This window comes from Pediculus humanus, genomic scaffold (assembly GCF_000006295.1).
Source record: "Pediculus humanus corporis 1103172108281 genomic scaffold, whole genome shotgun sequence".
NCBI classification, from domain to species: domain Eukaryota; kingdom Metazoa; phylum Arthropoda; class Insecta; order Psocodea; family Pediculidae; genus Pediculus; species Pediculus humanus.
Genome location: NW_002987850.1, coordinates 1,250,061 through 1,264,729, shown reverse-complemented (window position 1 = coordinate 1,264,729; position 14,669 = coordinate 1,250,061). Strand labels below are relative to the sequence as shown.

The 14,669-nt window shown below is 27.7% G+C and overlaps 2 protein-coding genes across 2 annotated transcripts; one reads left to right on the top strand and one right to left on the bottom strand.

Moving 5' to 3' along the window:
• Positions 1 to 9,789: 9,789 nt before the first annotated feature.
• Positions 9,790 to 10,991, bottom strand: Phum_PHUM515090 (uncharacterized protein; the record flags this gene model as incomplete). The annotated part of the gene is made up of 3 exons (XM_002431139.1): positions 9,790 to 10,268; positions 10,711 to 10,830; positions 10,985 to 10,991. 3 exons carry the CDS (start codon positions 10,989 to 10,991, stop codon positions 9,790 to 9,792), a joined length of 606 nt encoding a protein of 201 aa, XP_002431184.1.
• A 266-nt stretch (positions 10,992 to 11,257) lies between these two features.
• Phum_PHUM515080 (Optic atrophy 3 protein, putative) lies at positions 11,258 to 11,908 on the top strand (the record flags this gene model as incomplete). The annotated part of the gene is made up of 2 exons (XM_002431138.1): positions 11,258 to 11,396; positions 11,463 to 11,908. The coding sequence occupies 2 exons, from the start codon at positions 11,258 to 11,260 to the stop codon at positions 11,906 to 11,908; spliced, it is 585 nt and encodes a 194-aa protein (XP_002431183.1).
• Between the last annotated feature and the right edge of the window lie 2,761 nt (positions 11,909 to 14,669).

Genomic DNA, 14,669 nt, shown 5'->3' with positions numbered 1-14,669 from the left:
ATAATAATAATAATAATAATAATAATAATAATAATAATAATAATATGAATGATTCAAATAAATAAATAAATAAGTTTGATGACAGGTAAAAACGCGAATCACGTCGTGGCACGAGCAAACAATTTAACCGTACGCCCTTGTCATCATCATCATCATCATTGCATTAATCCCTTAAATTTTTGTCACGTATAAAAAAAAAAAAAAAATCGTGTCATTAATTATTATTTCCACGTCAAAACTTTTTCGGGTTCACGTGTTTTTATTTAATAATAATAATCTGAAAACTAAACCCAAATCCGCAATCGTTATTTTGTAGGGGAGTTAGGGAAAAAAAAAAAAAAAAAAATTCAACGCTTTCGAAAAGTTTTAGAAAAAAATTCGAAATTTAAATTTCTTTCCCTCCCCCTCTCCCTCCCACGAAAAGTTTTTAATTTAATGAACCAGACGATTATTTACTATTTTTAATAATAAGAGAAAAAAATGTTTATCAACTTCCGTCTCGTATTACGAAAACTCATCAAATTCTTTTTCTTCCTACACCTGTTTCCTTTATTTTCGTCCCTCGCAAAAAAAAAGTTATTTTTACCCCCCACCCCCCACCCCCGCCTACGTTTTAATTAACGATCGAAATAATAATAATAATATTAATAATAATAATGAGATTATTTAATAAAAAAAAGCAATAAAAAAAAGAAAATTTATTAATTTGTCAAACACAATCGGAAACGTTTTCATCATTTGATTTAAGAGTTTTCCGGCAGGATAAAGCCTGGAATATCCGTCAATATGTAAGAAACGAAAGGATTAACCAAAAACAGGTACGATCGAATTCGAACGTCTATCGATCACTTCTGGTATCATCCGAAATTTCGAAAGTATCACTGTCAAAGAAGAAAAAAAAATCTGAAATATGGGAAAATCGAATTCGACGGGAAGTGGAAAAGAGCGAAAACGGAAATAACTTCGATCATCGTGGTAGCAAGCACACCGGAAGTGACGTCACATTCTATGAAAGAAAATTTCAAGAACTTAAAAGAAATCCCATTGTGTGGAACGGCCTTTGATTTTTGGGTACCACCGATTTTTAGGCACTTAGGCTAAGGAATCGGGTAAAAACCTGAAATTTCGACAAGATCGTGGAATTCATCGTGCCCAAAAGTAAATTTAATAATAATAATAATATTAAAAATTAATTAACAGCGGAAAAATCAAAGAAGAAAAAAAGAAAACTATCAAAATGGACTCTTTTGAAAATTTAAATTTTTTATTAACGGAATTGAATTATTTAAACAAAATCAGCGCGCGATAGATTTTTAATTTAAAAACACAAACACACGACGACGACGACGATGACGACGACGAAATTTAAAAAAACCTTAAAAATTTAATTTTTAAAAAAAGTTTGAACCATTCGGTCAAATTACAAATATCGACCCCACGATTTTTTTTTTTTTTTTGGTTTCCTCATTAAAAAAAAAAAACTTTTGCTTCGAACACACATTCCGAACGTTAAAAAAAAATCATTATACGTACCTAAATAATAATAATAATAATAATTAAAATAAGAAAAAAAAAAAAAGGTCGAAACGACAATTGGTTGGGTCATTTAACATTTAACATTTGAACGAGGGAGGAGGCCGATATATATACGAAAAAACCCGTATTCAAATTTCAATGGAACCGTTAATGAGAATCATCTGCGGAACAACCCAACAACAACAACAACAACAACAACCATCACACATTTTCTCTTTCATATCCATACAAAGATTCATCCGTTCGAACCTTTCGAGTAAGTAACGAGTTTCGATGTATCGAAATGACTAAAAAAAAAAAAACTCGAATTTTAAATTTAAAATTTTCCGACCATTTTTTTTTTTTTTATTACGTTGGACGCATTGCGTACGGGGGGAAATACACGAATCCGACGACGATTTTTATATCGACTTAAAGGTATTTATTGAAGTAGTTTTGTGTTACCAACATAACAATGTTAAAATGTCAATATTTATTCGATTTCCTTTTTTTTTTTGTTTACATTTGACATCATTTGTACCTCATCTGTAAGACTCTCGTGTTACACGACATGAAGAGATTCCTCCGATTTGTTTTTACTTTTATTTTTAAAAAAAATTGTTTAAATAGGACGATAACGTTCGGTAAAATGTTTTCCTTTTTTTTTTTCAGGTATTTTTAATTACGCTTTGTTTTCCTTTTTGTGATTTATGTATAAAAATTCGAACGCTTAATTGAAACGTTCGCTTTTTAAATTTCCGGAAAAAAAAACTTTTATGCGTGTTTCTCGTGACCCGACGTAAAAAAAATCAATTCGAAATTGATTCGTATAATATTAATTTACATTTGTTTTATTTACTACAACACGTGGCATTAGATAAAAATTTTTATAATTTCTATGTTAATAATACTAAATTTTTTTTTTTTGTTTTCGTAGTGCGTGAGTGCGTGTGCGCGTATTTTCCTCATTTTTTTGTTTTTTTTTTATTGTCGATAAAAGAAAATCGAATTTAATCGTTTCCGCGGTAAAATTTTTTTTTTTTCCAATCGATTTAAATCGATCAATTATTGGTCGTTTTATGTGTTTTCTACGTACACGTGTATGTGCACTTACGTCCACGATGACCCCCGGGGTGGTCTTCTAAAGTCTTAAAAAAAATTTTTTTTTTTTTAACGGTTTTCGAACGAACATTTTTTAAAAAATTTTTATTCTTTCTCTTCTTACACGACTTTTTGACTTATTTTTACCGAAAAAATTTGTTTCCCCCCTCCCCTCCTCCTCCTTCTTCTTTTTAAACATCGAACCGAAATAATAAAAATTTTTTGTTTGTAAAATTCGTATTCGTCGTCATCGTCGTCACCACCGGCGGTGATTTAAACATGTTTACTTTTTGTCGCCAGACAGATAAATAGAATCGGGTACCCCCCCCCCCAATCGATGGTCCCGATAAATTTTTTTCTTTTTTCATATTAAATTGTTGCCGCATTGTTTCTTATTAAAAAAAAAAACAATTTTCCTTATTCACACACAAAAAAAAATAAAAGCGGAAGTTGATCGATTTTTTTAAGAAAAACTTTTCCTTTTTCCTTTCCCCCCCCCCCGCAACAAATAAAACAAAATCGATTCGCTCCACCAATCGTAGTCTCAACTTTGATCGACAAAAAAAAAAAAAAACAATTTAAACTTCATAATCAATTTCAAATTTTTTTTGAAAATTCGTCAAAGGAACCCAAAGGAAAACAAAGGAACACAAAGAGGAAATAAATTCTCAAAAACGGGGAAAACTCATTCGGGGAAAAACAAACAAACAAACTCATTGAATTTTTTCCTTTTTTTCGCAAATTATCCGAAAGAAATTTTCTTAGAACTTTATTAACTGGTGACGTGGGATACGGCGATTTCATTCGTCGTCGGCATTATTAACATAAAGAACCGTGGAAAGAGCAAGAGAGAGAGAGAGAGAGAGAGAAAATCGTTCGAATAATAATTTCATGTCGATATACTGGAAAGAAAGAAAACAAGAAAAACAAAAAGAAATATTTATTAAATGGTAGAAAGAGAGAAAGAGAGAAATAAGGTTTTAGTACACAAAAGAGAGAGAGAGAGAGAGAGAGAGAATAAACAAACAAAAAAAAACGAACGGGTAATGAAGAATTATAAAAAAGGGAGACACTTTCTTTAAAAGCACAAATAAAGGCAAATGGACTATTCCGTATTTAAAAGACAATTCAATTTTTTTTCAACGGTCACGTACTTCTCGTTCGGTTAATCGGTTCTCTCTCTCTCTCTCTCTCTCTCTCTCTCTCTCTCTCTCTTTTGGTTTTAAAAGTTTATTTAATTTTTTTTTATTTTTATTTTTAGTTTCACTTGTTCTTTGTTAAATGATTTAAAGTTTACAAAAAAAAAAAAAAAAAAATTATTCTCTCATTAACATACGTTCTCTCTCTCCCCCTGTCCTCCTTCTTCCCTTCTCTCTCTCTCTCTCTCTCTCTTTTGTTTTACAACGTTAAAAACAATTACTTTTTAAAGGAAAAACCATTTAAACGGTCACAAATAAATAATAATAATAATAATTTTTTTTTTCTCTTAACGTTTTTTTTTTTTTTTTTGCTGCTGCTGCTACTATTACTACTACCACGATAACAAAATCAATTTTTTTTTTCGTTTCTTTTCTTTTTTTTACAAAACGAACCGGCGGCGTTCGCTTAACGTTCTAACGTTTTCCTTCTCCTCCCCATTCCCCCCCCCATCCCTCCCCATTCCCCCCCCCATCCCTCCCCATTCCGGATAAGAAAAAGTATATTGATCACGTATATCGAGTTAAAAGGTATTATTACGCCCGTACTCCCCAAATTATTTATTTATTTATTTAGGTTTTGTAAAGGAAATGTTTAATACCATTTACCACATTGTCTTTTACAAGTATTATTATTTGTACCTTTTATTTGCCGAGAACTTGAATGGGTTGAAATGTTTTGGCGCCGTACCGGTTAATAACCACAAAAACCAAACCAAAAAACAAACGTAAAGAAAAATTATTATTATTATTATTATTTTCAAGTGCCCCGTTCGATTGTCTTACTACCACGTCATAAAATTCCGGCCTTATCACCCTTATCACAACTTTTTCCCTCGGATTCTACTCTCCTAAAAACAACCCTAAGTTTAAACCGAATTAAAAACGCGAAAAGTTTTTTTTTGTAAAAACCGGAAGTATATACCTTAATCGAACCTGAACCTTAGAGTTAAATTTTAGGAAATTAATTTGAAAAAAAACTTACCAGCATCCATGTTATCGCCAACGTCTCCGCAGAGGCGATCCGACGGCTCCAATTTTAATTGTTTCGATTCCAGTTTTTTCCACAAAAAAAAATTTTTTCTTCCTCTTCTTTCTTTTTCTTTTTCTTCTTTTCCTTCTTCTTCTTCTTCTTTTTTTTATAATTACGATTCAAATGTTATTCGATTCGTTATATTTAATTTAAATTTTTTTTTTTTTTCGCAACCGTTTTTAAATTTCACATTAAATTTTTTTTTTTTTTAAATAAAATTCAAATCGACCCGAACGTTTGTTTTTTTTTTTTTTTGTAACACTTAACTACATCACAATACGCGTTAACATATTTTTTTTCGCTTTCACATCAACAAATAATAAAAAAAAAAACTTTTCCGACGATGACGACGTTAACAAAAAAAAAAAATTAATTTTCCTATCGTTCACTTAAAAAAAAAAAAAAAAACCGGAAACCGCCGCGTTTAATTAATTTTCTCTTTCCGATTATTTTCCGGTTACTTTATTATTATTATTATTTTTTTTTTCTTGTCTCGTATAAAAACGAGTCATGCGTTCATTTGTAAACAAGAAGACAAATTATTCGACACACGCACACACACACAACAACAACAAAAAAACGGTGAAAATATTTTTTTTTTTTTGAAAACTTTTTTAATGATGAATCAAATGATGGATGCAAGAAATGGCTAATTTGTAAAATAATCTGAAACACTAAATGCACGTTCACTCATCTGGAGTGGACCTTTACCAACAGCGTTCTTCCGAATCGACGGAATCCTTTACGACGTAACAACAATAACAATAATAATAATAATAATAACCACTGTGTATTTAAAAAAAAAAAAACGAGAAGAAAAAATCGACCAATCAGATTTTTTTATTTCAATCGAGCAATCATCGTTTTCGATCGCGGTAAAATAAAAAAAACTTATAACCCATTTGAAATAACGTTACGTTCAAATTCAACTTACGATCATATTTTTTAAAAAAACGTTTACCCTTTTGAAAATTCGACATGTAAAAAGACGTTACTTTCGCGTCGGTTAAACGTGGGCGCAACTTGTTGTGTTAAGGTGTGGTTTAAAAATCATCATGGTCCCTCGTGAAAAATTCGAAAAACGAACACATGAACACGCCTTTTTATTTATTTATTTATTTTTTGTTTCCATCCCTTTTTTTTTTCTTTTTTTGAAATTTACCGGGTACCGATAATAATTAAAAAAAAAACCTGATTTGTTGTTGCGTATTTCTCAATTTCTTAATTAACTTTCTTCCTCCCCTCCCCCTCCCCTCATCAAACGCTAATAAACTTTTAAAACATTAAAAAATTATTATTATTATGGTAAAAAATTGTTACGTCGAACCCTATCGAACCTTAATGAACCAAAAATTTCGTTTTTTCCTTTCACAATTTCTGATTTTCTTAATTTGCGAGTAATAAACGATAAATAATAATAATAATGATAATTGAACACGGTTCCCTCTCTCTGTGTTATTTTCCTTTGAGACACGTGATACGGATAATTTTCTCTTAATTTTAAAAATCAAACCATTCGTAAAAAAAATTTTAACGAATGTTTTTTTTTTTTTTTTTAAACGGAAACGGAAATTAAAGAAGATTTAGTAAAAAAGTATAAAATATTTTTAATTATTTACTTACCTCATCTCGACTCGAATCCATTTCCGATACGTCACGCAAAGAAAAAAATTTTTTTTTCACTTCTTAATTTTTCGCGTTTTCTTTGGGGGGCCCCTTTTCTTCTTCTTCTTTCTCTCTTCAAATTTCATTTTCATCATTTTGTAAAAAGAATGAATCTAATAGAAAAAATTAATGGATGGAAAATTATTCTATTCACTATTAAATAAAACGATTAATTTTTTAAATGGCGGGCGGACGTTTTTTTTTTTAAGACAAACAATTTTTTTGTGTCGCTTTTTTTTTTGGGGGCAAAAATTCGCAAAAGAAATTATTTCTCCCCCCCCCCCACTCCTACGCGTTTCTTACAAAATTAACAAAAATTACAAAAAAAATTTTTTTTTTAAAAGAGACGTCGGCGACGGCAATGGCGGTGGCAATGGCGATGACATACATACGTAAATGGTATTATTATTATTATTAATATTATTTTTCACGGGGGTAACAAAAACATGTGGTCGCACACTAAGGGAAAATGCCACCGAAAGGCGGTTCTTTTATTGTCTTATTTTATTTATGACAATTTTTTTTTGTTTTAATGAAAGCCGACGCGTAGAAATTTGACACGGGTCAATTGTTTTTCCATATAGTCGCGCATTAAATTGAAACAAAAATATTTTCTTCCTTTTCTTTTCCCTATTTCTATCTCTCTCTATCCCTCCCTACCTCCTCCCTTTCCCTCGCATACAATTCTCTCTTGATAATAATGATAATTTAAACGTTAATTAAACATTCCTTTTCTTATATCGTTTTCAGAAACGAACCATTTCCGTTTGAAACGTTTCTTTTTCCGGTACGTTACGATATGGTAATTTAATAATTAATTCACCGGAATTCAATTTGTACAATTAATCGTTTAAAAGGGATTTAATTAAGAGAAAAAAAAAAAAAAAAAAATTTTTTTTGCATTTACCTCATGTGACAGACACGTTGGAAAATTCCTCCTTTTTTCGTGTGGGGGAGAGGGTAAGAGGGGGGGGTTTTCAGGTTTCATTTTTCGTATAACGATCTTCGAGTTGCGGGTAACAATTTTTTCATTTCTTTTCCGATCGATTCGAATTCGTATCGACGAATTGTTCCAGAATAAATTTCTGCATCCTAAAATATTTTTTTAAATACGATATTAAAATTCTCATATTTTTAAACAACGAAATGAAATGTATAAAAATAAATAAATAAATATATCATTTAAAAAAAATCATTTTTAAACTTTTGAAGTATGAAATAAATTTTTAAAAACCTTTCAAGTAAATATGGTTAATTTAAAATGGTTGAATTGGATTTCACGGTTTGGTTAAAAATTTAAAAAGCTCATCATCATCATCATCATTTTACAACAAAAAAGAAAAAAAAAATGTATTCGTATATAAAAATAAGTAAAAAGAAAATATCATATTATTGCCCATAAATCAACTTCAAAGTGAAAAAAAATTTAAATATTGAAAGAGAGAGAGAGAACTATTATTATTATTATTTTCTTTTCTACCCCCTCTACTCTCTCTCTCTCTCTCTCTCTCTCTCTCTCTCTCTCTTCACTTAACCAGCAAGTCGCTCTTTTATTTTCCATTTATTTCAAAGGGAACACAAACGACTTTCCAGTTAAATAATTTTATTCCTCGGAATAATAATAATAATAATAATAATAACAACGTATTTAAAAAAACATGTTTTTTTTTTTCTTCATTTAAATTCGAGATATCGCGATAATATCGAAATTATTATTATTATTATTACGTTATTTTCGAAACGTCACGATTCTTTTTTTTTTATACGATGAATGTGTTCACGCGTTTAAACAACGTGGGACGACTTAGTCTTCTTACGGTTCAATTTTAAATTCCGAGAAGATAAATTTAAAAAATTTTTTTCATTTAAAAAAAAATTTTATGGGAACAAAAAAATTAAAAAAAAAAAAAAAAAATTATAATACAATAATCGTAAATTTTACACCGGATTGATTAATCACACTCGTAAAAGTAATAATAATAATAATAATAATAATAATAATAATGATAATAATGATAATAATACTCAATAAGTGTTTTCTCGTTTAATAAAAAAAAAACGCAAACACTTCCGGTATAATTTCCAAAAATTAATGTCGTTAAGTAGAAAACAAAAAAAAAAAAAAAAAAAAAACGAAAAAACCCGATTGTTACCGATTCCATCCGAAAGGAAATTAAATAAAAAATAAATAAATTTTTTTTTCATTGTAACAAATAGAAGAAAATCCATTATTTAATTATTTTTCGAACTGATTCCGAGTATTTTGTTTTCAGTATTATTATTATTATTATTATTATTATTATTATTATTATTATTATTATTATTATTTAAATAATAGAAAACAAAAGAATATTTCAAACAGGGAAAAAAAATTAACAAACAAACAAACAAACAAACTTTTCATTCGTTTATGTATAAAAAAAAAAAAAAAAAAAAAAAAACTCATTTTATTTCGTTTGTTTTGTTTTCCCCTTTTCCGTTTGAAATAATAATTATAAAAATATTATTATTATTAATAAAAAAATTTTCCCCTCCTCTTATTTTCCCCCGAAAAAACATTTTTCTTTTTCGAATAAAAAAAAAAAAATGAAAGAAAAAATTTTTTTGGATTTTATTATAAAAACTAATTAAAGTGACAAATATATATATATATGACGTTCCTAAAAAAAAAAAAATTAATATATATATATATATTTGGAGTAAACGATGGGTGGGGATACCTGATTACGGTACTGATTATTATAGAAAAAAAAATTTTAAGGATTTAATTAACAAGTATAAGCACCTACCTCTAAAATAATAATTTCTTTATTTATTGTTTTTATAATTAAACGATTCCCCATTTTTTTCTTTCTAAGGTTGTCTTTTAAGTTTTTTATTCGATTAAACTGCTTGAGAGTACATTATCCAGCTGTTAAGAGCTGAAAATAAAAAAATAATTTTTTAAAATTTATTATTATTATTATTATTATTAGTTTTTTATTCGATTTAAATTAAATTTAAATTTAAACTTAAAAAAAATAAATTTTTCTTTTTCGTTTTTAATTATTATTTTACTTTGTGTTATATATATATATATACATATATATGTGTGGGTGTGTTTGTTTTTATATAACTAATCGATTAGATTCGATATTTTCAAATATTATGCATGAATTTAATACTAATGCCTTTTTAAATTTGTACTCATCACTTCATATTTACCAAAAAAAAATTGGAATGACTAGCACATAAAATCGAGAAAAAATTGAATTTTTAAAAAAAAAAAATATTTTCTGGCTATGTAAAATTATCACCGCCTAATATATCACTAAATAAATAAGTTATAGCTTCTGTAATTACATCTGAATTATCAATTTTATCAGGTTTTTCAATTTTTTTCTCTATGATTTCATCAATGTTTTGCTTTTGACCCAACGTCCATGGTAACTTGACAACTTTCGAATCTAATTCGTAAACATGTCTAAAAAGTCCTTTGATTTGCGCTTGTTGCGATTCCATTTGAAAATTTAAATCTCTAATCGTAGTATGCAGTCTATTCATCTCTTCTTCTTGTTCTTTGTCTTTTGCAGCTTGTTTGGCCGATTGCCTAGCATACTCTATAATTAAAACGGCAGCAGCAACTGTGAATAGTATTCCTTCTCCTAGTAAATTAGCACCCAATTCTATGGCCATGGCTTCGTTCAACGGAGGAACTTGAACCGGTTGTCCTAAATTGAGAATCCACATTTTCGTTTTAACTTCACACCAATTATAAACTAAAACAAATCAAAATTTAAATTAAAAATATACAAATTAATTTAATTGCTTTTAAAATTAAATTAATTAGTCAAAAATTTTCAAGTGTTGCCAAAAAAAAATCATAACCTCAAAAATTTTTTACTTTAGTTATATCTAAAAAAGATTTGTCATTATCATTATTATTATTGACATGACATTAAAATAGAAATTTGCTTTTACTCGAAGGCAAATAGAGGCATAAATGATTTCAAGGATAATTTTGAAAAAAAGGACATGAAAATCCTGGATAAATTAAGGTTAGCTTAAATTCGAATATTTAATTATCGATTTTTTTTGAAATCGGGACTAGGTCAGGTACGGAATAGCAGAAAATCGAAATCGGAACCTGACTAATATATAAAATCAAATATTACATATATTTAAAACAAAAGTGTATATAAAAATTAAAAATAAACCTACAATAAGCTGGAGGCAGACAAATATATTTTCTAAAAATTGGACTTTGTTTTGCCCTTTCTTTGCATGTATTTGCAATTGGTTTACTCAACGTTCTGAGTAATAAAAAGCCTAATTTGGCTACTGGAAAAGGTCCGACAACCATATTTTTAAAAAAAACTTTTTTTTTTTCTCTCTCTAAAAAGTACAGTACATTTTAACACACACAGTGTTTCAATAACAGACGTCTTTGATGAGAAAAGCAACGTTGCCATTTAAACCGCCGTTAAATATTTACCCTCCATTTTTAAAAAAAATTTGTCGCCAATCGGTAAAAAAATTTTGGCGCAATTTTAAACAATAATACAAAAAATTTAACTTTGTTTACATATCAATTGTTTACAATTTTTTCTTATTTATTTTTAACAAAAAAAAAAAAAACTCGTATTTTTGTAAAAATGTAAAAAAAAAATTTAAAAAAAATTAAAAAAAAAAAGGAAAAATTTAAAAAAAAAAAAATATTTAATTAAATTATTTGTTTTACGTGGCAGAACGTTAATTTTTTTCTACCATGGTTGCCGCTTTTCCATTGGCTAAAATTGGATTATTACTTATGAAACAATTGAGTAAACCATTGGCGAATTTAATTAAAAATGAAGCGAAAAAACATCCGTTGATTCGACGATACGTCATCATACCAACGGGAAAAGGTAGTAAAGTAAATTTTTATATAAATTACCCAAGTTAATAAAATAAATATTTACTCCATTTTCCAGCCTATCATTGGGTCGAAACTCAAGCAATGTCGAAGGAAAAATCATCGGTAATGAATTTAACGGAAGATGAAGTCGTAGAACTCGGTTCGAACGCCATCGGTGAAATTGTTCTTTTCGGATTGTTGACAATAATATTGTTGGCCGAATACAATCGTCAAGGAGAACAAAAAGCCGTTAAACAAAAAATGAAAGAAGATGAAATAGCAAATTTAATAACGACCGTCGTTGACACCATCGAAGATGTTAACGATTTAAAATATTCGGTTAAACAAATAGAAAAAAAAATTACCGATACTTTCGATGCGTTGGTATTAGATGACGAATCATTTACGAGTCATTTAAGCGATGATAATTTTCTTGATGTTTTTACCCAACCTAAAAAATCAAAATGGTTTTTTCAATCTTCGAAAAAATCATTCGATGATAGCAGTCCGACATTATGGTGATATTCCAGAAAATAATAATCTCTTATTTTATAATAATTCAACAGGTCCCACCGAAAATTGAATTCCAATAATAAACTCTTCCTCATCGATTGAAATCTGTAAAAAAAAAAAAAAAAAAGTTTTTAAAAGTAACCGTCAAGCTCCATTAAAGACGAAGTTTCCCTCTTCCCTCCTCTCCCCAAAAGTTATTATTTGATTCAATCAATTTGACTTATGTACTATTAATTATCCAAATAAATAAATAAATAATTCTAGAATAATAATAATATTTTGCCTTTTTGTTATGATTCCATAAAAAAAGGTAAAACTCCAAAAGGTTGTTTTTGACTCAAATTAATGACTTTTCACGCATTCAAGAGCGCATGTTTTATCCTGAATTAAATGAACAATTTTCCTTTTTCCTTTCCTTTCCTTTCCTTTCTCCTTTTTCCCATGGAAAACTTTTATGGATTTTCTTTAAAATAAATATTATTCGACTTGTAATGTAAACAACCTGTAACAAAAAAAAAAAAATTTATTAACGTACAAGCTGGAAAAAAATAAATAAATAAATAAAATTTCCATATTGTTTACAAATTTTTTTTTTTTTATTCCTTCCAGAAAAAAAAAAATTAAATAAAATTATTAAATAATTTTTTTTGGTTGTTGTTACGATTGAGCTTTTCAAAAGCTCCCGAATGTGATTTCCATGACCTGGAAAATTTTTTTCTCTCTCTTTTTCTCTCTCTCTCTCTCTCTCTAACTCCAAAGGCCGCGAACGAATGCCGTTCAGTCACTCCAGAGTCGGATTGTGTAAGACACGTCATTTTTTATTATTATTATTATTTTTATTTTTATTTATTATTATTATTATTATTTTAACATTATAACGTTTTAATTTTAGTAGTAATACTAATAATAATAATAATAATAATAATTCGTTTTGTTAAACATGTTATAATTGTTTAAATTTAATTATTAAAATAATAATAATGATGATGATGAGGTTGTTGAGTTTTTGTGAGTCGTTTTGAATTTTTTTTTTTTTGTTTATGTCGTGTACACATCAATAATGGCGAAATAATAATAATAATAATAATAATAATAATAATAATAATAATAATAATAAATATTAATTATAATTTTTCTTTTACGTGCGCAAGTTATAACTCTTTTTCTTAACCCCCTCCCCCCCAAACGATGTAATTTTTTTTATATAATGTTGACGACGAATAATTTTTACGTATGTTATATCGGTAACAACATTAGGATAGGATAATAATAATAATAATAATAATAATAATTACGTAAGGTAAGATAAATTTATTAAAATACCCTGGAAAATTATGAGGGGGGGGGGGGTTTTTATCGGGGGTTCGATTCAAATAGTAAACAAAATATTAAAGAGTTTAGAGTTCTCTCGTAATTTCCTTTTTTTTTTACCAACAACCTTTTTCTCTCTCTCACTCACACTCTCTTTCTCTCTCTCTCTCTCTCTCTCTTACTCTCTTCCCCTCCTTTCCCTCCCTCCCTTCCTCCTTCCCTTCTTTTTTCCACTCATCATTTTTTCCGAAAAAAAAAAATTTTTGTTTTGATTTTTTTTTCGAAAAGAATCAAATTTTGAAAATCGATTTTTCCTTAATGAATTTTTAATGTTAACCTTATGGAAAAATATTAAAATCGTGTCAAAATTTTCCAATTTTCTTTTTCCCCTAAAATAAATAATAATAATAATAATAATAATAATGATAATGATAATTATTATGCAAAATATGTTCTTTTCCGTCGTCGTCGTCATCGTCGTCGTTATTATTATTATTATTTTCATTTCTTTCTTTTCTACGAAATAATTTGTTCGTTTGTTTGTTTGTTTGTTTGTTTAAACAATTTGTACGTAAATTAAATTTTTGTTAATTATTATTACGTCACGAGGTTATAAACGACAGCAAAAAAATTCAAATTCGGCTCACAAAACTCGAATAATTTTTTTATTTACCAAATCGAACCTGCGTCATCATTTATTATTATTATTATTATTAGTACTACTACTACTACAAGGTGTGTAATGATAATAATAATAATAATTTGTGTATATTTTATAGTTACATAACAAAAGTTTGTGCTAGTAAAGCATTTTCAAACAGTTAACCGAAACATATCACAGCGCTCAGCTGATCAGCCTAAATTCTTTTTTTCTTTTTTCTTTTATTTTATTATTATTATTATTTTTAACGTACGTAAATTATTAATAAATAAAAAAAAATTATAATCGATGTCGTCGCAGAGACATAATTAATAAATAAATAAATTAAAAGTGCGATTCATTAATATTTTTTTATAAAAATAATAATAAACAATAAATAATTTTTGTGTTTTTTTTTTTTTAAATAGTTATCATGTTATTTTAAATAAATAAAATAATGTAATTATAAATTGGAATAACAATTCAGGTTTTAAAAAAAAACCTGAAATCGATCAGGTTTTTTTTTTTTTTTCTTTAATGAAAAAATAAAAAAAGGATTATTAGTATTATTATGATTGCTGCGGATGCGCATTCCAATTCTCCCGGTAAGTTATTTATTTTTTTATTATTATTAATTTTTAACGATTTATTCAAATTATCAAAACATTAGAGCGTACAGGTACGAATTCAACCTACTTATTATACCTCGCACGCGAAACGAAAAAAAAAAAAACGATAAAAAAATGTTAGAAAAATTTATTGCTGACCATTTATTAATTATTTAATAAAGTGACGTACGCACGCACGCACGCACGCACG